Below are 24,954 nucleotides of genomic sequence, written 5' to 3' on the forward strand. Positions count from 1 at the left end.
ACAGAACAAGAAAAACTGTGAATAATAAAGAGCACATGAAGCTATCGGCTGACAAGATTTCTGCCAGGATCAACAGGTAGCTTTTGTACTTATTGAACAGATATAACAAAACAATTATAATGGTATATTAAACAGACCAAAAGGAAGCAATAAGCCTCAATTATAGGGCTTACATACACTTCAAATAAGTAAATGTTTGGGGGGGAAAGGAGGGCTCTAGTCAAGGTAACAATATGTCAAACCTGTTAATGTTTCTAAAGCTGGCCAGTCACAGAGCTATCTGATCCTTGAATGATCCTCAATACATCCAAAGTACATACCCACTAATGTGCATATAAAACAATTCATACATCACAGGAAGAAATAAAGAGAACTGTGTAACTTGTGTGCATTTATCAGAGTTAAAACTCGGAAAACATTTCCAGCACGCTTGATCACCAGTGACACCAATCTCCCAATATGATCATTTCCACACCATTCACAAAGCAGTTGTTCCATCACTTGCTTTCTCCTTCTGAACCACGCCAGTCTTTAATCTTCCATTATAATCATCCCCTAAAGTGCTGAACCTAGTGATAAGTCTGAGGAAGCCTGGCATACAGGCACCACATGCTAATCATAAGGGTATGCAGAGAAGTGTAAGGAAACCAAAAATCACTCTTTATGAAAAGATAAAACTTAACAGAACTAAAACTCCCCCACTTCCTTCTAATGAGCTTTTAAACAGTGTTATATAATGCTGAAACATGCTGGGAAGAAAATGATCTTTTGTTCAGCTGAATTAGACTGAAGGAGAAAGTCACTGATTGAAAAAAAGGCTGTCAATCCAATATACATGACAGACAGTTAATGATTGCAACCCCACTGTGCCATGGTAGCGTGGGTGGAGAATAGAAATGTTGTTTGTTTGCTATTGGACTTTCAAGCATGACCGTGTGATCAGCTCTTGTTATATTTAGCCCTTTTCCAGCAAAACTAACTGCAGACAACTGTTTGTATTCCACAGGGCGGGGGAGTATTATAAACACTGTCAGTTGTTCTTGTTTGTGTCCCTGCTACAGGAACTCCTTTTTTCCGGTGTCACAGATGGGGAGCAACCTGTGATGTACCTGACTTCACTCAATTACTTCAGTGGAGACTTAACAAATCTCCTATCGCTCAACCTCCTGACAGTGTCTTGGTTTTGGGTTCACACGGCTTTGAGGTGAATCACGGAGGAGAGGAAGCCTGTGCATAGAAAAGCACATTGATTGCTGCCTTTTCCTTGTGACGGTGCTAGATGTCTGGTTGCTATACTCATTCACAGGCTCCTTCTAGGGTTACTGGCCTCAAATTAATTTAATTTGCATGCTTATTGTAGGTCAGGTCATCTAGTATTCTCAGGAGGTTAGCAGTGTTGGTCTGTATATTTTCCTCAGTGCAGATTTCTTTTACAGTGAACAAATAGATGCTTACAAACTGGCCACAGACAAACTGATATGGCATGGACCGTGAAAAATCTCAAAACATGTATAAGACTTGCATTCTGACATGTCCCACTATGATCTTCCTGATTCAAAATGATAGATGGACGCAGAGCATTTGCATTTAAGGAGATTAGTCCTTTTTTCTCTATAGAAAACTGAGATATTGCAACATCGAGGTAAGTGCTTTAGTCACTCTTGAGCTGGATGCATTGCTGGCGTTTATCAGGCATTACAGGCAGGCCAAACTTACAGGTGTCATCAAATTAGTTTTTTCCGAGTCATACAGGCATGCAAAACCTGGAAATAAACACATCAACCCTACTGGTTTGCAATGCAGGAACGGTATTCCAAATCAACCTCTGTATGTTCATTTCTGTATTAAATCCTCACTGGATGACAGTTTGCTAAAGCACTTTTGTAGCAAAACAACTGCCATGTTGTTTTCCTAAAAATATATATATATACCATTGCATAACTAAAATAATGTATATATAGTGCAGCGCTATGATACTAATGTAAAATATATGTGAATAAAAGTTCATATAGACCTTTACACAATAAAAGTGATCGTGAACAAAAAACATATGAAGGTTTCCTCATCATTTAGATGGCTGGAATCAAATAGAAAAAATGCGCACTCACCGACCGTGCATTTCAAATGCGCATGTGTACAATATTATCCAGATGATCGGTCAGATATGCAGATCAGTAAGACACATTGGTCATCCCCTTCAAGTAACGACATCAGCCTTGGGTGCAGCGATATACCTCCAGGTCCAGAGAGCCCTCTTGCCCCAAGTGATAAGGTAGATAGAGATAAGGGAATGCTAGGGCACTTCATCAGAGGGTGGACGCCACTGAAGTGCCCTAGCACGAAAGGCCTCAGGAGGAGCCAGTAGTGTGACTTCCTGACCACTGGGACCACGAGGAGGTCCGGTGGTCTTCCACCTTTTACCTTTGCCGGGTTAGTACATGTATTATTCATTTTCTCACTTACCAGTCTGTCTGATCACTGACGGTATTTGTTATATGCATGTGACCCTGGCTAGCATTTTAATGACCCAATAAAAGTTTTTGAACATACTACACTATTGGCATTCCCTTTCTTGACCCTCTTGTTGGAGGGTTCCAGATTTGCAGCAACCAATTCTTGGGGTACCTATAACCAGGAGAGGGTTCTCTATCTACCTTATCACTTGGGGCAAGAGGGCTCTCTGGACCTGGAGGTATATCGCTGCACCCAAGGCTGATGTCGTTACTTGAAGGGGATGACCAATGTGCCTTACTGATCTGCTTATCTGACCGATCATCTGGATAATATTGTACACATGCGCATTTGAAATGCGCGGTCGGTGAGTGCGCATTTTTTCTATTTGATTCCAGCCATCTAAATGATGAGGAAACCTTCATATGTTTTTTGTTCACGATCACTTTTATTGTGTAAAGGACTATATGAACTTTTATTCACATATATTTTACATTAGTATCATAGCGCTGCACTATATATACATTATTCTTGTTACAAGGTCCAATGATTCCTTAGAGTGTTTCAGCAGCTGATTTTAGAGCGCTCGCTTTATCTTTATACCATTGCATAACTGCTTGTAATCTCCACTAGAGGCACATATAGCATACTGACAACACAGGACAGCAACTGGGAGAAAGGGACAGAGCGTTGCCACCCTATAAACAAGATATATTCGAACCAGGACCTTCTTAAAACAATCAGCTTGCGATTATTTAATTGAATAGGGTAAGCTTTAATGAAACATTTAGAAGCTTGAAAATGACTTCTGGAATTACATTTACATGTTAAAAGATTATTTTGAGATTTTAGTGATTGCGTTTACATCTTGTTTAGGTATGCATGCTGTGATGTTCTGCATATTTATTCTAAGTGGCTCATAAGGTAATGAAACCAGGATAAGTCCCATAAGTCTGCACCCCAAGAATTTCAGCTCTATCCTCAAAATGTTCCTTAAAGCCCAACACATTGCTTTTATATACAAGTGCCTTGCTGGAATCTATGTCTGAAATGGGCTGAATTTGATTTTATGCCATTATTTGGCCTCAAGAAAGAATTCAAGATATGAAATGCATACGGATACATTTAGAAATTACTTTTTGTTGCCACTCCGAAGCTTCTTCTTCTTTCTTCTTCTTTGCTTCTTCAAGTAAAGCAATCTTGGCAGTGAATTCTGCAAGTTCAGCAGCCTATAATGAACATAAAAGTTCAGGCATCAAACATGTCACCAAGGAAACAACCCAAATCTTTTACTGTAACAAACACTACACTTGAAAACTACTGTATAGATATTACAAGCTACCACAAGTTGTAGCTGCCTGTGGGGCACATAAAGCGGTCAAGTTTTGCTTGACTGAAACATATCTTAAAAGAGCACTCTAAAAATTTCCAGAGCCTCCATAGTAGGAACACATATCAATGGATAGGTTAAAGCGGAGTTCTACCCAAAGTGGAAGCTCCGCTTTTTTCCCAGCCACCCCCCTACTTGGCACCTTTTGGCCACTTCCGGCTCAAGTCACCGCGGTGAAGTGAGCCGGAAGTTCGGCCCCCTCCTTCCTCCCACAGTCTCCTGGGAAAATTCACAGGTCCCAGAAGACTGCTGGACCAATCAGGATGTGCAGCGTGACTCGCGCATGCACAGAGGGCACCAGGCTGTGAAGCCGCAAGCTGTCACAACCTGGTGCCCTCAGTTGAGATGCCAGCGACGTGGATAGGAGAGGAGGGACAGAGCAGATGAGCACATCGCTGAACCCTGAGACAGGTAAGTGTGTGTGTATTAAAGGTCAGTAACACAGTTTTTGTAAGTGTGGCTTACGCAAGTACTTGCAAATGTGTTAAAAAAACCCCCTCTGTTTTTAGCGCAAACTGTTAGACAGGGCCAAATTGGTTGTTTTGCAGACTGGCTGGTAAGTGTTTCTGGGAAATCCTTTGTGATGTGCATTGCCCTTCCATGTGCACCTTACTGAAAACAGAGCGCTTTTCTGGTGTTTTCAACAGCGGAGTTCACTCCACAATCACCAGGCATTGCTTCATGGCGCACCGGCTCAAGTGCTGCATGACATGTTCAGAACACTAAAGCATAATATATATTTCATACATCTATGCAATACAAGCACATTTCCACATTTATCCCTTTAAACATGCTACAATTACAAGAAAATTACTGCTGATGTGCCAGAAATATACAATGGAATTCATTAATGTACTAACAAAAATATTCTGGCAGTAGTTTAAGAACTAACCATGTCCAAATTCAGGCAAGCATTTGCTCCAGTTTCAGAAAACATTACCAACACGTGGAGCACATTCAGGTAGTTCTTACTACCACCACTTTAGGGAACTGTCATTATGGCAGTGACAGATACTTACAAAATTACTGCTGGTTCTCAGATTAGGAAACTGGTGGTGATTAGGACCAGCTCTCAGCTGGCGCACAGAGGTACTCCAGTACTCAGAGTAGGGCATGTCTTTGCTGGGAAAAGGTCAAGTATGTGACCGCTTCTCACACATTGCTGTATCCCCCCCACCCATTCTAGCTGTTGATCAGGAGATTTCCTGACCAAAAGTGAAATGTAAATAAAATGGCAGGGACATAGGTGATATCATTGCCCAAATAAAGGTCATGCCCATATTTGGCAAATTAGTGTCATTGGGTGGATGAAGCCTGATGGGGTACTGAGAGACTTTTCCCATTAGTTCACAAGCCATCAATCCACCTACTGCTGTGTACTGTCAGTCAACAGCAAGGTGGACCTGATAGAGAACAGAGACTAGTTCCCCATCAGGCTCCGACAGGTAAAGGAAAAGCGTGCAAGCACTGACATTTTTGATACTGCGCCAAGACAGAATTCTGAAGGGTGCCACCATTTATGATTTCCTCAGATAGTGCCCATCCTACCTTCCTCTTCGACATAACCCAGTGTATATTTCATTCTGAATTCTAAAGTATGGATTTTTAGCCCTACCTTCTGCACTTTTGATGGATTACAAAGAACACAGACCATTCCTCATGCCCCCCCCCCCCCCCCCCCACTTTATCTCTATAACCACTCCATGTGCAAAGGCAGAGAATGCAGGATGTTATCTACTCTAAGGTGCAAAATCAACAGGTATTTTTTTAACTTCTCAAAGAGAAAGCAAAGAATGATTAATTGTAGAGTTAGCAGCACAAAATGGAGAAAAAGAGAGGAATTAATTGTTGCAAGTTAAGCCTTTTATTTGCATGACCATCAACAATAGGTTCCCTTGCAGGACAAGCATTGGCAGCATGGGCTGAACGGTGCCTACAAACCATAGGCACAGGGGCACAAATGAAAATGGCATGCTCAGATAAAGCTTTGACACTTCAAGTCCGAACACTTTCACCCTCTTCCAGTCCAGGCCAATTTTCAGCTTTCAACACTATCACACTTTGAGTGACAATTGCTCAGTCATGCAACACTGTACCCATATGAAACTTTTATCATTTATTTTTTGAGACAGAGCTTTCTTTGATGACATTTGATCACCACTGGGTTTTTTGGATCAGTTGAGACCCTAAAATGCCGGACGCTGGTATGACATATGGCAGTGATCAGGGCGCTGGTATGGGGCATGGCGGTGATCAGGACGCCGATATGGCATATGAGGCATAGTGATGATCAGGATGCTGGTGATCAGGATATTGGTATGGTGTATGGCGGTGTTATTGTGAGCACTGGGATAGGTGACAGGGGCTGGCTGCATTATTTCTTATGACAACACTTGGGCAGTGATCAGGGACTTTGGGGTGGCTGATTCAGCAGTCTGAGTGTATATGCTGCTCAACAAGCTACTGTACACTCACAGGCTGCAGCATCAGTTCGGAGAACCGATATTTACACTTTCATTTTCATTGTTTACTATGTGATTGCTGTGATTAGACACAGCACATACATGGTAAAGCACCATATGATCACCAGGCTCCCGGGGGTGCACTCTGTGAGCTGCCGATGCGAGTTGACATACAGGTACGTTTGCCCGAATCCAGCACAGCTTCCCGTCTGCCGACTATAGATAATAGGTAGATGGGAATTTGTTAATAAACAAGTCCAAATCAAACATGAAAAACTAGGAGGAAAAGTGCTAATTAAAAAAAGCGTTTATAAAAAGAGTTTAGTGAGGACAACAGTTGCTTGGCCAGGACTGATCCTTTATCACCATGCTGGAATAGGAGCGAAATCTCATCACTGGGTTTTAAAAACTTCAAATGACATCCCACTTTTCCACTGTAGATTGCATATACTGTGAGTAATGTTGAATTCATTGCTGCTTCATTACTGGCATTCACCATTATGATCTTTGTTAATTTTTATTTTGGTACAGGACCAAGAGCTTTTGATGCCAATACATTCAGTGCAGGAGAAGGTAGAATGGATCTGCATTGGTTTATTGTTTCACAGATTGGTTTTAGGCTAAGATTTAAGAGTAAGGCTACTTTCATATTGCTCTGTATGAAAAATGCATCAAAAGACGCATTTACGTTTTTGTTGTGTTTTTCCCATGTTGTGTTAAATTTTACGCAATGCATTATGCGTTTTGATGTGTGTTTGCCACATTTGGGTTACGCTTTCCCCATATCACTTCCCACTATTCTAATGTGATTTTCATGGGATTTCCAGTGCAACTATTGATGCGTCTTTGATGAGATCTCAATGTGACTTTAGAAGTTCTCATGCCTTGGGTCACAGAATTGCACGACAAAGGAAATCACATTATATTCTGACTTGAGTGCGATTTCGGCGCCATAAACCATGTTATCCCAGAGAAAATGCATCAGCATAAATAAGAAACATTTCTATGAGACTGATGGAGCAATGTCTTTTTTTTTTTAATGAAACCTCACCTCTCCTCCCTCATCCTTGCTGCCTAAAACCTAGATTCGCACTGAAGCCGTTTTGATCCTTCCTTTTATTGATCAATCCATTTATCAATCGATCCTTTTAGCAAAGGAAAGCACGATCGATGGACCGAAGGGTAGATTAATGGTGGGGTCAACTGATTGAAAGAAGGGTTGATCGAAGGAAGGGTCGGTCGATCAATCGATTGAATGAATGAATGAATGAAGGCTCCAAAAAGCACAGCTCTATCAAAATCCATGGATGAAGGATGACCAGGGAGGAGAGGTGAGGGTTAAAAACAAAAAAAATCCACTGAATCCTTTAAAGTCCTATAGGAAGAATTCTCATCTATGCTGATGTAACTTCTGTGAGATAACATAGAAGTCTAGGGGGCTGAAACTGCACTGAAGTCTGCCATGAACCTTTTCTAAAATCACACTGTGCTGAGCTGATTAGAGGAGCATCACTGAATATAATGTCATTTTCCTTGTCATACGATTTTGTAAACCAAGGCTTGAGAACTTCCACCACAGGTGCGTTGTGTTTTTCATGCGATTTCCATTTAAATAGAGGGATGCGTTTTTTGTGCTTTTTTTGCCGGACCAAACATGCACCAAAAATGCAGCAAGAATACATTTTTTTTTTTAACCGCAACTGAAGCTCAGAGGACTAGTGTGAAGAGCTACATAGGAATTAAAGGGATGTAGCTTTTTTTTTTTTTTTTTTTTTTTTTTTACTGAAAAATGCACCAAAAGCGAGTCAATGTAAAATCAGTCTTAGGTGTTCAGTTTTAATTTTAAAGCTGAGCTCCACCCAAAAGGGGAAGTTCCGCTTTAAGCCTTTGCCCCCCACTCCCCATTAAGGATTGGCACATTTGGGGAGTGGGTACCCGAATTTGACAGGTACCCGCTCCCACTTCTGCTGCGATTGCCTGGGCAATCAGAAGCGGAAGTCGTCTCCTCCCCCGTAGTCTTCTGGGACACGGCAGGTCCCAGAAGACTATTGGGCCATTCACAAAGCGCAGCGCTTCCTTTGCATGCGCAGTGGGCACCCGGCTGTGAAGCCACAAACTGTCACAGCCAGGTGCCCACACTGAAGATGCTGGCGCCAGGGAGAGAAGATGGCTGGTAAAACCAGTGGTGGTGAGGACATTGCTGGACCGAGGGACAGGTAAGTGTCTGTGTCTTAAAAGTCAGCAGCTACAGTTTTTGTAGCTGCTAACTTTTATTTATTAAAGCGGTGGAACTCCGCTTTAAGCCCTTGTGCACACTGAGCTTAAGAAAGTGCTACTTTTACAGGCATTTGGCTTTTTTCTTTTTTTTTTAAAGCACGTTTATGTTAGCCTACGTGAGTCTGCGGGGATAGTGTAACTATGATATTTTAAACTGTAAGATGTTTTTTCATGACTTATTGTCATAACAAAGTACAAATGATTTTACTAATGTGTGTTTGGAATGTCTGTGCCTTTAAAGTCCATTTGCAACCTTTTCCCCGTTTCTTTCCCTCCAATTTTTGACTAGCCTACGTGAGCGTTTACAAGCTGGGGGGAAAAAAAAAGCAGCTTTTCTCCTACCAGAAGTTCTGGCATTCAGAGGTGAAACGCAAACGCCCTGTGTGTAGAAGGCCTAAGCATTAAGATGCATTTCAGGATTAAATAAAAAGGATTAAGTTAGCCTTTTGTTTTCGGCTATGAGTTAGGGTCATCCCAATGGTTAGTTGTCATAACATTGATTGGGAGAGGGAATAGAGGTTGTTGTTGGAACATTTCTTTTTCTGCTCCAATGTCTAAGGACTGCAGTGCTTTTTATATTTTACTAAACCCTGCATACAAAAAAGATGAAGTTTACATTGTAAACTTATAACAGAATTCTGGGTTTTACCTGGAGTGCTTCTTTAACCTGTGTAAAATTTGATAAACCTGAAATCAGCAAAAGATTTCCCCATCAAAAGGAAATCAGGAAAGCTCAGTTTTATTCACTCAAGTGAAACCTCTGATTTCACAGTCCTAGTAATATAAATCCATAACTCATCTATAAACTGCTCTAAAGAACAGCCTTCTCTATGTGCTTCCTCACCAGCTGCTCTTGGTTTTTCATCTGGTCCGCAGCTTGCTTGGCCAGTGCCGCCTTGGCTTCTTCTGCAGACCGTCGTTCTTTCTCCAGGCGCTCAGCTTCTTCTATTGCTCTCTTTCTTTCCTGTTCCAACTCTAAAGCTTTTCTGGTTTGTTCTTCTAGCTCTGTAAAAAACAAAAACACATTAGAGTTTCCAGAAGAACTGGGTGTTCTGTGAGTTTTCTAGTGTATAAGTGAGGAAAGATTTCCCTCACTTCCCGGGACCATTGTAGAGAGAATGGGGTGTATGGTCATCTCTTGGACAGTATTCTCATTGCCTTGTAGGAAATTCTAACGGTTTCGCTCTACCAAAGTATGTTTTTGTCTGTGACAACAATGGAGAAATTTCTAACAATTTCTCATCTTGACAAGAGTCCTGCTGTACTAAATACAAATTACATGTTGGCTGGGTTCGAACTTTACAGCAAATCTGTTAGGAAACAAAAATTCCCTTTTTATCCTAGCGGTATATAAAAACTATAGCTGTCATCTAATACTTAATCCACATGATTACAGATATCAATTTTCCTGCATGCATTTCTAAAATTAATGGTGTTCCTAGTCCACAAGCTTATCAACTACCAAATTAAAACAGGTCTTAGATGTGACTGTTTAGGAAAAGATGAGCCATGCACGTATGCAATAAAATATTTACAGCTCTGTTACAAATCAGTATGCAAGTGAAAAGATTTATGTAGGAAAATAAAAACACACTAATTTAATAGTAGGAAAGAACATGATCCGGATAAAAGAATACAAAGCTGAAACACAGTTAAAGCTACTCCTCTCAATGTCAGCCTGTCTGCCATTTACAAGACGCATGGTATTAGCACCCAGCTGTAAGGCTGCATATACAATGAGCTCTGCTGTCAGGGCTATTTCCGAGCTCTGCAGTCTAATCAGCTTGCAGACCTAAGTCGCAGTTTAGCATGAATGAAACCTGGATGAAATACTTAATGGTTTTTTGAATAACAAAGCAGTTATATTAAATACAAAAGAAAATATAGCAAAATAACTTTTTGTGATGATCTGAAGACAAGAAGCAGTATTGCATCTTACATTTGGGCACACTACTTACATGAAGAACTTGGTAAGTATAAGGACAATAAACAATGCTGAATCATAAGCCCACTACACAAACCTTAGCTCAGGATGAAAATAACAAAAGCTGCCACCACTAACTTGTTAGTGAAAAAGCAAGCCCTGGGACTGACTTGCTTATCCTTGCCTCACAACTTAGGGACCTAGAAAAAGCATGTAGCCAGTGAAGATTCAAGACAACTGATACATACATGTTTGTGAGAGATCAGTGGCTATTTGTTCTATGAAGTAATAATGTTGCATCAGTTATAGTCACCCATGTGCAGACAAATTAGGAAGTGGTTTCCACCCTTCAGCTAGTATGAGCTGTCAATGCTAGAGGCAAATATGAACACAGTAGTGTTGCCACTGAAATCAAATTATCTTAAAGTAGATATTTGAGAAAAAAAAAGTGAGCTTATGATGAAAAAAACTGGGCGGTTCCTCTAGCAGGTAAGCCTGCTATAACAGGATTCTTGACTTTTTTTAAATATATCACAGAACAGAGGAGAGTTAAGTCTATATTATTGGGTTATGCTCCACCTCGGGGAGATTAGAGACTGACAAATATCAATGCTTGAGGGAGTTCTCTCCTAAGCCCTGTACACATGATTAGAAAATCATACGAAAAATGTCGCTTTCAACGCGATCATACGATAATCTGATCATTCGTACACAGCAATCGTCCGCAATTACTTGAAGGGACAACAAGCACGAAAATTTTTGTTCTACGATACCAGATTGTACGACTTTCATTTAACCAGTACATTATTCGTCCAAAAATACAATACAAATACATTGCATCACTTTCGCATTTTTATTCTGTGAATTTTTGTAACTTTAGTAACCTCTTCACTTTCGATAGAAGACTAGCATGCAAAAAAAACACAAAACATAAAAAAACAAAAACACAGACCATCATTCATCTGATATTCTTAACATGTGTATGGGGCTTGAGACTATTGTTTGAGGGTAAGACAACAAACAATGGCTAACAGGCCCAACAACAATACTTTTAACATAACAAAAGGAGGAATAATTGACAAGGTCCTTACAGGGCTGCATGCATTACTTTCCATCTGAGGCCTGAACATCCACCTGTTAAAACGTAATGAAAATACAGTCATGGCCAAAAATATTAGCACCCCTGCGTTTGTCAGATAATTCACCACTTCAACCTGAAAATTGTTGCAATTATAAATGTTTAAGAAATCTCATGTTTAGTTCTTTTGTTTGTATTGGTAGGAAAGAAAAGTGGAGAAGAAAAAAGTCAAATATGACAATGCACACAAAACCCCAAAAATGAATTAAACTCGCCTGTATCAATTAACAGGTGCTGACAATATAGAAATCACACTGGTGCAGCAACCAGTTAAAATTATACAAAATTGACTAAACCTTTCTGTTGTGTGTCTGTGTACCACATGGAGCATGGAGAAGAGAAAGAGCAGCAAAGAATTGTCTGAGGATTTGAGAACAAAAATTGTGGAAAAGCATGGACAATCTCAAGTCCATCTACAGAGATCTTGATGTTCCTGTGTCCACTGTGCACAACATTGTCAAGTTTACAACCCATGGCACTGTAGCTCATCTCCCTGTATGTACAGGAAAGAGAAAAATTGATCAAAGATTGCAAAGAAGGATTATTTGAATGGTGGATAAGGAACCTCGATCAACTTCCAGACAAATTTAAGCCGACCTTCAGGCACAGGGTACAACATTGTCAGGTCACACTATATGTCGCCACCTGAATGAAAAGGAATGCTATGGTAGGAGATCCAGGAGGACCCCACCACTGACATAGAAACATAAAAAAGGCAGATTAAAGTTTTCCAAAACTTACCTGAGGAAGCCAAAATCCATTTGGGAGAATGTGCTGTGGATAGACTACACAAAATTACAGCTTTTTGGGTAAACCCATCATTCTGTTTTCAGAAAAAGAAATGAGCCCTCTAAAGAAAAGAATACAGTCCCTACAGTCAAACATGGTAGAGGTCCACTGATGTTTTGGGGTTGCTTTGCTGCTTCAGGCACTGGATGTCTTGACCGTGTGCAAAGCATAATGAAATCTAAAGACTACCAAAGAATTCTGGGGTGCAATGTAGGGCCCAGTGTCAGAAAGTGGAGTCTCAGTCAGAGGTTATGGGTCTTACAGCAGGACAATGACCCAAGCCACACATCAAAAAACACCCAGAAATGGTTTAAGACAAAGTGCTGGAGAGTACTGAATTGGCCAGCAATGAGTCCTGATCTCAATCACTTATAGTGCCTGTAGAGAGATCTCAAAACAGCAGTTGGGAAAAGGAACCCTTCCAATCCGAGAGAGCAGATGGCAAAAGAAGAGTGGTCCAAAATTTCAGGAAAGAGGTGTAAGAAACTCATTGGTGGTTACAGGAAGCGACTGATTTCAGTTATTTTTCCAAGGAGTGTGCTTCCAAATATTAAATCAAGGGTGCCAATAATTTTGTCCAGTCCATTTTTTGAGTTTTGTGTGGAATGTGTCAGATTTTTGTGTCATACCATTACAAACAAAAGAAATAAACATTAGAATGCCTAAACATTTGTAACTGCAACAGTTTTCTGAATGAAGTGGTGCATTATCTGACAGAAATGCAGGGGTGCCAATATTTTTGGCCATGACTGTATGAACAGAGGACCAAGTGGCTTACTTAACCTGGGAAACCAAGGCCTGCTGTTGAAAAGCCTACAAAACACCAATACTTCTGGCAGAATGGGCCTTCCCAGGAAAAGATAGGAACCCTTCCCTCTGAGGTCTTAGATCCAAGTAATAACATGCCACATCCACCTAGCAATTGATGGACTTGCATTAATAAGGCAGATTACATTTTACGAACTTTTGTCAAACTAACCTTTTTTTTTTTTCAACTTGAGTTTGAAAGGTTTTACCAACTTACTGTTCCATGTATGAACATCAGTGCTCGTATAAACAACTAAAATAGTTTAGTCAATGAAATTAACACTACTTTAGTTGACTAAAACAATTCAGATGACTAAAATACAATTAAAACTTAAATGGCATTTTAGTCAAAAGACTGACTAAAACTAAATCAAAATTTTATGTCAAAATTAGCACTAGGTATAGATCAGAACAACTAAATGGAGCGACCTTATTCTTCCATCTAACACTGTAAACAGGCAGTTTCATCTGTTGAGGAACTTGGAAACCAACACTCGTATGCTGTCTTCTTTTTTCACCAATAAAAAGAGCAGATATTTCTGAACAAGATAGGATACAGTGCATTCAGAAAGGAAAAGCCTGCAGAGCTCAGAGACTATTAGTGCAAGGCACAGATCTGGGTAAGGCTGCTAAAACAAATTCTGCTGCACTGAAGATTCCCAAGAGCACAGTGGCCTCCACAATTCTCAAATGGAAGAAGTTTGGCACAACCAGGACTCTTTCAAAAGCTGGTCACCCAGCCAAACCAAGCAATCCTGTGTGGAGATGGGACAGAGTTCCAGAAGGACAACTATCACTGCAGCCCTCCACTGATCTGGGCTGTGTGGCAGAGTGGCTAGACGGAAGCTTCTCCGAAGTGCAAAACACATGAAAGACCATTTGGAGTTTGCAAATAAACTTTAGCACACTCCAAGTGGGCTTTCATGATCTGTGCCTTGCAATAATCCTATCTCGGAGCTCTACAGGCAGTTCCTTTTCCCTCATGGCTTTTGCTCTGATACAGTATGCATTGTCAGAAGTGAGGCCTTCTATGGAGAGGTGTGTGCCTTTCCAAATCATGTCCAACCAATTTAATTTACCACAGATGGACTCCAATCAAGGTGTAAAACATCTCCGCAACGATCAAGAGAAATGGGAGGCACCAGAGATACATTTTTTGTGTTGTTGCAAAGGGTCTTACTTAATACTTATGCCAATATATTTAAATTTTTCCTTTTTCATAAATTTTAAAAAACATTTCTAAAACTCCATTTTCACTTTGTCATTATTTGGTAGCAAGTGTGGATTAATGTGGGGAAAAAAATGAATCTAAACAAATGCAGTATCAGGCTGCAACATATCAAAATTGAAAAAAAGTGAAGGGGGTTAGAATACTTGAATATGAATGCACTGTAACAATTCAAAGTTAAAGTAAACATGTAGTTGAGCTTTAAAAGGGGACTTAAATAATTTTTGTATGCTGGGTCCTTGAACACTGACACACTGTCTACAAGTACAGTAAGGGCCTTATTTAAGTAAAACAGCATAGAGTATACAGCAGGGACTACCCACTTTCTGTGCAAATTGTTTTTCAACTGTACTGCTGAGCAGTAGTGAACAGAGTCACAAAACACGTTGACTTTTTGTGGATGCAATTTTAATGTAATCATGCATTGACATCTGGATTGTATATGGTCAACAGTATATTTATGTATGAAATGCATTAATATTACAAAATCACATTCTTACCATTTTATCCGCTTTTTGTATGCAATGAGAAGTTTATACATTTATTAGACAACAATGTTGCAAATTAGTTATTCATTGGTCATGTGTGTTGTGCCTCAAAGTCCCAGGACAAATAAATCGGTTGTATGGATATATTAAGAAAGGGATGGAGGCACATCACTAGGTACCCCAGGTCACATTCAATTTTGTTAAACTTTGCTGTTTTCCAGTTTCCACCTGGTGGTAAAGCATAACCCAATAGTCTGAGAACTATCCTGCGATGTACGATTAAGGCTACGTTCACACTAGCGTTGTGTGCAGGCAGCAGAGAGGCGTTTGAGAAGTGTTTTTACCGCTTCACAAACGCCTCTGCCAATTCTGCACATTGCAGCACATGATGCTGTTCTAACGGGAGCGGTATCGTCGCAGCAAAACGGACGCCTCTGGTCGAGTCAGGAGGCGTTGAAGCCTCCTATTCTAACCTATAGTGCCGCTCTGCAAATGCCCGGCCGGCATTTGCGGTGCGGTAACACCATTCAAACTTCATTATAGGCGTTTGTGGGGCGTTTTTAACATTTGGCAAACGCCTAGCAACCGCCGCTAAACCACGCATGCGGCGTTTGCGTAGCATTTGCCGAGCTTTGAAAAACGCTCCACAAACGCCGGACCAACGCTTGGCAAACGCTATAGGGGCGTTTGGCAAGCATTGGTAAAACAGCCAAGTGTGAACGAGCCCTAAGAAATACATGCTGCGCACATTGACATTTTGGTAGAAGCCCATGCACCATGATCAATTACGTCTGTTTTAGGCCAACTATAGCTATTTACATCTCTCAATCCCTAATCTAAGTTGGCATTCTAGGACTGGTGGGACGACAAGATAATATACCTTTTCAGTACTTCCAGTCTTCTGCCTCCTGGCAAACTGCTACTTTCTGAGTAGCAGCATTGATTGGCTATTCAGGGAAAGGCACCCAATCAGAGCAGTTTAACTACTCACCTCCAACTTTACAGGAAGATAATGCATATTGTCTAAGCTGCCTACATCTTACAATATAGTGATAGTTTTGGCATGCAATTTTTAATGAAGGAAATTCCTGCTTATATAAATTTTCATAAACTTTAAAGTATAAGTTCACATTTTCACAGAAAATAAAGGTGAACACCCTACACCAGGGGTGGGCAACTGTGGCCCGTTAGCTGTTGTAGATCTACAAGTCCCATGAGGCACTGCAAAACTGACAGTTACAAGCATGACTCCCAAAGGCAGGGGCATGATGGGACTTGTCACCAACAGCTGGAGGGCCACAGTTGCCCACCCCTGCCCTACACCCTCCCCTCGTCCCTACTGCACTTACCTCCATGGGTGATTAACAATCACTGCCCATGCAGCTGAAGCAATGCTTTGGGGATTAGAAAGCCATGTCCTTCTTCCCAGTCTTGCCTTAGGGCATCCCAGACCAATCAGAGCGATTCTGAGTGGTCTTTTGCTGGCACCAATCAGAATCACTAGACAGAATGGTAGATCTTGGGAGCAAGACCTTGTTCTTGTGAATGCGGAATGAATCGTTTCAAGTGAGAGATGCAAACTAAAAAACACGTCTGACAGACACGATCACAACCAAGGAGGCCATTTGGCAGGAAAGATCATCTAAAAGAATTTCCCTAAAGAAACCCTGGTAGTTTCTGCAGAGCAGAGAGAACCAGATTAAAGTTTCAAGGAAGCACAGTGTGCTATAAGAGCCCTGATCCGAGATACACCTTGAATAACGCTTTCGAAAAAGAAAGCAAGACCAGAGGTTTTTGAAAAAGAATGAACAAGGCCAATACCTGCCCTTTCAGAGTGCTTAAGGCTAAAAACTTCAAGTTCTGCTTGTGGGAAGGCCAGAATGCAAGGCACAAAGTCATTTCTGAAACTGAAGTGCCTGTGTTCACACCAGGCAAAGAGGGATTTCCAGATATGATGGTAAACCTTCCTGGAAGTGGATTTTCTAGTTTTCAGCAAAATAGTAAAGAAAGACTCAGACTTCTCTGTCCTAAAACCTGGGCTTCAACAGTCATGCCATTAAAGCCAAGGACAGAGAAGCAGGATGGAAGAACCTGAGACAGCAGGTGTGGCCTGTTGGGAAGAGGCCAGCAGTCATCTCCTAGTATACCTGTGTATTAGGTTCATCTGGGCCAGTGTTATGCAATGTGAATCATCTGATTTTTTTTTTTCTATTTAGTGGAGCAGGAAAGGTAGACTTCACATTGGAGGGAAGGCATAGCTTGAACTGAGACCAGGGGACTATCAAGGCATACAATGCCAGTGCCAGAGGATCCTTAGCATGTTGCTGAGTCTGGCGGTCAGGATATCAATGTTTGGGGTCCCCATCTCTGACATATCAGGTTGAAAATGTAGGAGTGAATGGTCAATTCCCCTTGGTCCAGGCAGCAGTAATCTATCTTCTAGTTGTCTACTCCTGGGATGTAGCCGGCAGAGATCGCTGGACAGCATATCTGTCCACGAGATGACCTGGCTTGCTTCCTTCAAGGCTGCAAAACTCTTGGTGCCACCTTGGTGGTTGATGTAGGACACAGATATCGTCTTTGACTGCACCCTGATTAGGTGTCTTTTGCAAAAGAGGAGTCCAGTGTCGCAGAGTCACCCATATGGTTCTAAACTCTAGGATGTTGGTGGGGAGCTAGGCTCCCACTGATGACCATGCTCCTTGAACTGTATGGGACTGGAACACTCCTCCCCAGCCTGAAAGTCAGGTATCTATCGTTATTACTTTTCAATAACAAATAAGGTATGACTTCTCCAATGTTAGGGCTTGCCTGGAGATCCACCAAGCTATAGCATTCTGTATAGCTTGGGAGCATGTGTAGGTCAAGAGAAGTATCATGCTTGTTCTATGCCAAAAAAAATGTTGTGCTGGAGAGGTCTCAAATTAAAATGTGCGAATAGAACAGTGTGGAATGGGCTACCTTGAGACCTCGAACTCTCAGAGAATCTCACAGAGATGTCCCTCACATCCTGAGCGTGAGCTTTGAGAGAAAGCAGTTTCTTTTCTGGAAGGAATACCCTTTGCTTGGATCAGATCTAAGTATTCCAAGGGAAGAGAAGGTCAGACAGCAGATTTTGGAAGATTATCACCCAACCGAAAGCATCTGAATTTTTTCGTGGATGTTTGCAGATAGCTGAAAAAGAGATGGCTCCTTCAGAAGGAGGTAACCTAGATAACCTGTGACTTAACGTGCAAAGACTTTTGTGAATACTCTGGGAAGAGAGGCAAAGACAAATGTCATTGCACCAAATGAAAGCAATTATCTCTTACTGCAAAGCATGGGTGAAGTGGATAAATGGGAATATGCAGATAGTCATCATGAATGTCTTTGGGTGCCTAGTGTTCCCCTTGTTTCTGAGAAGCAATAACTCGCCTTGAAGATATCATGCTAAATTTTGAAATCTGAAGGTATCTGTTGAGGGATTTTAGGTCCAGGATAGGACAAATTCCCCCACTGGGCTTGGGAACTGTGAACAGAATCCTTTAAACCTGTTCTGTAGGGGTACTGGTATAACTAGTCCATGGGACAAGAGAAGGTTCAAGGCATTTTGCAAATATGACTGGTTGATCTGAGAGAAGAAAAAACGGTGATAGAGTTTAGAACTCTACTTTGCCACCGGTTGAACCCACAAGTCTAGGACGTCTACGACCCAGAGAAATGCTAACTGTAATCGACATTCCCCCACTCTTAAGATGGTTTTGGAGAAGACCTGGTGGGCTTTGTAGGCCATGTCTTACACTGAAAGGAAAGGAAAGTTTTGAAATGGAAGGCTGGGTGCAGCACCCAGGTGCTCTGCATTTTGAAAAGTTAAGAGGCTCCCGAGGAGGGGGTTTTGAATTTTCCTCTGTGGAAAAAAACAAACAGTCTTCCTGTTGAATATGTGATGAGTTTGTCAAGCGCTTCACAAAAGAGCCATCCTCTTTCAAGGGGCATAAGTGTGAAGCGCCTTGTACAGGCAGCTTCAGCTGACCAGACTTTCAGCAATTTTCTGTGCATGTGAATGGAGATTAGAGCCACTTTTGAAATTTGTTTCATTACATGTTCTAGGGAATCTACACAAAAAAGTACAGGAGGTATTTGCTGTAATTGCTCAGTTAAAGCATGGTCATGGAATACAGGATTGTGTTGGGCGTTTATTGCTCTAGTCCAGTTTGCTGCAATTTCTGTCTGTCAAATTGCAGCTATAGCTGGTTGCAGAGCAGGGACTGCAAGTGTAAACAGGGCCTTTAAGAGCATCTTAAATTTCCTATCCGCAGAATCTTTGTCCACTGAAAAAAGTTCTCAAAGTTGTCTGTACCAATTAGACTCATTCAGTTCAGTAAAGATTTTTGGGGGAGTGAAAATTTTTCTGGATTCACCCAATTCTCATAAATTTCCTATTCTATTTATTAACATGGACAGTCTTTTTAGATTTAGTAAATCTCGCTTTACCCAAAGGGACATGGTGAGACAGGGGAGAGTCAAGTGTGACAATGCCGAGGTTTTTGCACATAGCAGAAGTGAGCATATTCACATTAGCAAGCTGGTTTACAGGGGACTGGGAGTGAGAAATCCTCTGCAGCCTCTTCTGCCTCCGAGTCCTCTTCATTCCTTGTTATGTATTCCTCTTTCGGTCAGTGGCCATGCAGGATCTAGTTCCTGAAACATTACAGGCCATCCCCAGTGTGTGCTCAGGGTATGGCTCCCAAGGTTTTACTGTGGTTATACTGATCTGGATGCACGGTTTCTATTGTTTTATTAGAAAACCCTGAAGAACTGATGGAAGAAATCGGACGGTAAAATAATAAAGTAATTAATCTAAGAGTGATTTCTTCAGAAGAGGTCCATTACCTTAGGACACTAGCAAAAAACCAAGAACTCCTAAAGGGGCATGTTCTCAAAAGCTTGCCAGTGTCCCCTGAATGTACCAGCCCATAACCAAGGATCTGTGAATACTCACCCTGGGTCCTGTACTAAACGATTGAAATATGCTCCTCCTCCAAGTGGCAAGTTTTAAACTCTGCTGGTAAATTTCAGGAATTAACAGTATACTTATTAAAAATACCTTTCTGTGCTTTTAGCGTCTGTTCTTCGATTTGTCGAAGGCGTTCAATTAACTCATCCTTTTCGCGTTCTATTCTCTCTTTTTCCTTTTCAGCTATTTCTCTTTTCTTCTTTTCATTTTCTAACTGTGCTCTAGAGAGGAATAAATGTGCCCAGTCAGGTAAACAGAACATATAATCAATGATAATTTACTAAATGTGCTTCTAAATCTCTGGCAAATCACAAAACTTTATAAGTTTCAGACACCGCTAAAACACAATGCAACTATTAAAAGTTCAAGTTCCCCTCTGAACAAGTCTTCTAGACCAAAAATGCCACTTACACAAGAAAAAAATAAAGGGTTGTTTATAGTTAAGCTGTGAGAATTGGGAAAGGTTAAAGAGGCACTGTTACTGTAGCAATTGAGGTCAAATTGACAGTCTGTGCATAATCCACCCCCACCATTTAGTTACCTGTCTAGTGCTTCCCTGCTGAACCTTTTTCATCACAGCGACCACCAAATTACCCAGTGTCAGAAGGCAGAGAGAGCAGTGACATTACCCTCACTTAGTCGTTTGCCAGTGCTTAGGCCATGCAATTGGCCACATACCACTGTATCACAGGGAGGAGGCTATATGCACCTCCGTACCTACAAGCACTGGATATTTTGCCGTGGTGGCCTCAGGAGTGATGTGGAGCAGTGTAGAGGCAAGTATAAAGTTTTTGGGGTTGCATAGCAGAGCAATACAAAGCAGCATGTTTAAATAGTAAAACACACGCAGTACGCATATTAAAACAGCACACAGTTGACCCTTTGATCGCCCCAGATGTTAACCCCTTCCTGCTCAGTGTCATTAGTAAAATGTCAGTGCTTTTTATTATCACTGTTCACTGTATTAGTGTCATTGGGATGTCAGCAGTAGTTAGTAAGTCCCCCCCAGTATCAGAATGCCCGCCGCAATCCCACACTGCCATTACTAGTGTATTAAAAGAAATAAATTCCAGTATATATACCGCCATTTGTAGACGCTATAACTTTCACGTAAACCAAATAATTTACATGTATTGGGATTTTTTTTTTTTTAGCAAAGACAAGTAGCAGAATACATTTTGGCCTAAATTTATGGCAAAATTTTATTTTAAAAATTTTTCTTAAGGGATATGTTCTATAGCAAAAAGTCAAATATTGGGGTTTTTTTTTTTCAAAATTGTCAGTCTTTTCTGTTTATAGTGCACAAAAAATGAAAAACCACAGAGGTGATCAATTACCACCGAAAGAAATCTCTATTTGTGGGGAAAAAAAAAAGACATAAATTTCATTTGGGTGCAACGTTGCATGACCAAGCAATTGTCAGTTAAAGTAACGCAGTGCCATATTGCAAGAAATGGCCTGGTCAGGAAAGGGGGTAAATCCTCTGGAGAGCAAGTGGTTAAACTTCTATCAGACTTGGATAATTTGAGCACCTATCTCCTGCCCCCATTTACGGGTGTGACTGTGAAAAGTGAGGGGAAACTTCAATGGGAACCTAGACAGCAAACACCCAAGGTTCTAACCCTTACACAAAACATTCACAACTACTGGAGAGAAAAAAAAAAAAGCTTTGTCAGAAGTTGGATTTACTCTAGTCAGCTATTTAAATGGTTCACTAATGTAAGGCCGCTTTCACACAATCTGTCCAGCTCGATTCACCTGTCCATTTTTAGGCAGTCCCGATCGAGCCTTCTATTCTCCTCTATGGACAGTCTGATGTAAACAGACTTGTGACCATTTACAGTCGGCTACGTCCTATATGATCCAGCAAAAACAAAAGTAAGGTAATCAGCATCAGAACCCAGAGAAGCTGGTAGACTAGGGGTAATAGAAAGGCATTACAATTAAATTTAAAGTAAAAGTTCACCAGTATTGTCCATTATATCCATGCAAAAAGTCTCAGCCTTTAGTACTACTTTTATATAAAAAATTGATTTTCCCTCCTCCATATATTTTATATATATATATATATATATATATATATATATATATATATACACATACATACACACACACACACACATACATACACACACACACACACACTTTTACAGTATAAATTAACCCTTTATAGTAGTGATTATCTGGTATATTTGTATTATAAGTAGCTAATTTGACAGGCGATGAAGGGGGGGGGGGGGGGGGGGGGAGGATGCTACTGCTACTAAAAGTCTTCTGCTGGCCATACACATTGATTTTCAGACAAGAGCATTACTAAGAATATGCATACGAAAAAATTCTTTGTTCATTCGATAGACAAATGCTGTTCAAAAATTTTGCTTGCTTTTAAACTTTCAATTTTAAAATAGATGCAAGTTCTGAACGATAACCCACATATAATATCCAAAAATAGGTTCAATTGAGAAACGTTTACTTTTCTGCTCCTTCGAATTATCCTGTCACTGTGGTAAAAAAACCCAAAAAACTTTGATTTGACCCCACTAACAATTCGAAAATCGAACGCACATTCTTAAAACAAAAATTTTTAAACGAAAAATTCATTAGTGTATGGTCACCATAAGTGACAGCAGGCACAGGTAGCTTGCATCACGCTACCCACATATGACAAAGGATTCTTTCATGCATAATATTACAGTCCTATCTGATCTGCAAACCAGTTTTAGGTCTTTAATTTCTTTCCTTACATAAAAATTTTGATCGATGAATCTGCTGACGTACCAGAATCAACCTAGTAGTATATACATCTCTTCTATCTGATAATCTCAGAGTGGATTCAATATTTTGTTCCCCCAACCATAAAGCTGGTTATTTAGATTTACCACTGCATATAAATATTAAAAAAAAAAAGTATTTTTTAAACTTTACATATTAACTGAGTTATACAAACTTTTTTTAAGGTTTTTATCCGATTAACTGAAACAATAAAATCGGTCAACTAATCGATTATGAAAATAATCGTTCGTTGCAGCCCTAGACCAGTCCCTCTGCTAAGAAAGGGATCAGTGGACAGATCCCCCACTGAGAAAACTAGATAAAAACAGATTATGCCCAGTGTGAAAGTGGGCCTAAGGGGGGTTATAACCCAGTCAAGTTTTTTTTGCCATTAGTGGTCCATTGGGGAAATTTCCTTTCACTTCTTGTCCCATAGGCAAAAACAGGAAGTGAGAAGAAATCCCTTCACAATGAGGGAATCACTGGTTCTTTCACTTTTGTTGATAATCGTAAGCATGACATATAGAAAGGGTGAATGTCCCTAAAGGGAGCACAGACTGTGATAAAGACATGACAGGTGTGTTAATCCCTTTCCATTCTATCCAAAACTCCAAGAAATATTAAAGTAGTTCTGTGCATTAAGGCAAACAAACCTTTTGTAACACAGGATACCCCAAGCCATCACCCTCCCACCCACTACTTACATGAGCCCGATCACAATCCAGCAATGTGCCCAAAGGCAACGACTCTCTCCCTCCTCACAGGGCAGTTCGCTAACAGGGGCAGCCTTAGATGTGGTGGCTATATTAGTTTTTTATTAGTTTTATTTTTTGAGGAATTTTTGAGGACTTTGTGATCTATGCACTGGAATTATTTTGCACATGATTTTTTTGTATATACTTGTTTCACAATCGGATACACTTAAAAGGCTGGGAGATATGAATTTTGTTTATAAAATGTGGGTTGTGATGTGATTATAAACAGGAGCGCTGCAAATGTATTTTTTTTTATAATCTTAATATTGTGGTTGGTGGTATACAATTGTGTTGGCTGCTCCATAGCGGGCATATTCTCATTTTGAGTTTTTGGGTAGAGGGGAGAGTTAGACTAGATGATTTGGTTGGACTTGACGAACAAATTGAAACTGAACTCCAGCTAACACTTGAAAAGCAGTTACTGCAAACTGTTTTTTTTTTCTTTTGGGATAAAGGTTTTACATAAATGGCTAAAAACTGACCATTGTAAGCACCCCTGGCAGTGTAAAATGGTTTGTCTCAACCCTCTAACTGCTACAGATTGGTCTGTTAACCATTAGCCGCCCGGCCAATGGCCGTTTGGCGGCTTGAAATGTGCTCCTGTATTCCGGGTGCACGCCATTTGGCGTGCTCCCGCACATGCGCGGTTTGCACGGTTGCAGAGCAACGCAGCAGTGCGATCTGTCACCGCCCGTGCACCTCGGACACGGCCGATGACAGATCCGAGTACCGGCTCCCGTTGCCGGTACCATGTGACCTGCTGTGACCAATCACAGCAGGTCACATGACAGTTGTATACAATGGATGGCTTCATTCATGATGCCATCCATTGTATACTAGTGCCTAGCTGTGAATGGTCACAGTTAATCACATGCACATGTCATGTGATTAGCTGTGACCAAATCACAGCTAAGCACAAAAAAAAAAAAGAAAAAAAAAGCTGAATGAATCGATTTCATTCAGGTAAATGCTTGCTTATAGCAAAGTAATTCTTTGCTATAAGCAAATTGTGTAAAAAAAAAAAAATACTGATCACTTCCCCAAAGTAGTACAATGTTACTATGGTAACATTGTACTATTTTGGTCATAGTAAAATATGAAAAAAAAATCAAAAAAAAAATCAAAAAAAATGTAATAAAAAATTAAATAAAAAAATTTAAAAATATATATATATTTTTTTTTTTCATACTGTCACCAGTCAGTGTCGCTGTTCACCGCCATGCCAGTTATATGATGACACTGTACTGCACTGGTGACAGTATGAAAAAAAAAAAATAGTGAAAATAATTTTTTTAATTTTTTAATTTTCCGAAAAATTATGACAAAAAAATACAACTTCAAAAAACTTGCCATGCCTCTTATGAAGTACGTCGGACTGTCTACTCTGCAAAAAGGGGTCATTTGGGGGATATCTGTACTGTTCTGACATTCTTGGACCTCAAGATATTAGATTGGCTGTCAGTACTTCAGGATTGAT

At 40.5% G+C, this 24,954-nt stretch overlaps 1 protein-coding gene across 2 annotated transcripts in view; it reads right to left on the minus strand.

Moving 5' to 3' along the window:
- Positions 1 to 24,954, minus strand: part of RDX (radixin) — a 200,511-nt gene that overhangs the window by 22,698 nt on the left and 152,859 nt on the right. For both annotated transcript variants that reach the window (XM_089666159.1, XM_089666150.1), the window contains exons 10-12: positions 20,041 to 20,171; positions 9,425 to 9,585; positions 3,588 to 3,680 (exon numbers count right to left, since the gene is read on the minus strand). In XM_089666159.1, coding sequence (XP_089522285.1) covers positions 3,588 to 3,680; positions 9,425 to 9,585; positions 20,041 to 20,171 — 385 coding nt within the window. The remainder of the gene's footprint in view (positions 1 to 3,587; positions 3,681 to 9,424; positions 9,586 to 20,040; positions 20,172 to 24,954) is intronic.

Source organism: Staurois parvus, unplaced genomic scaffold (assembly GCF_062004578.1).
Source record: "Staurois parvus isolate SC_StPar_1 unplaced genomic scaffold, SC_StPar_1.0 ptg000050l, whole genome shotgun sequence".
NCBI classification, from domain to species: domain Eukaryota; kingdom Metazoa; phylum Chordata; class Amphibia; order Anura; family Ranidae; genus Staurois; species Staurois parvus.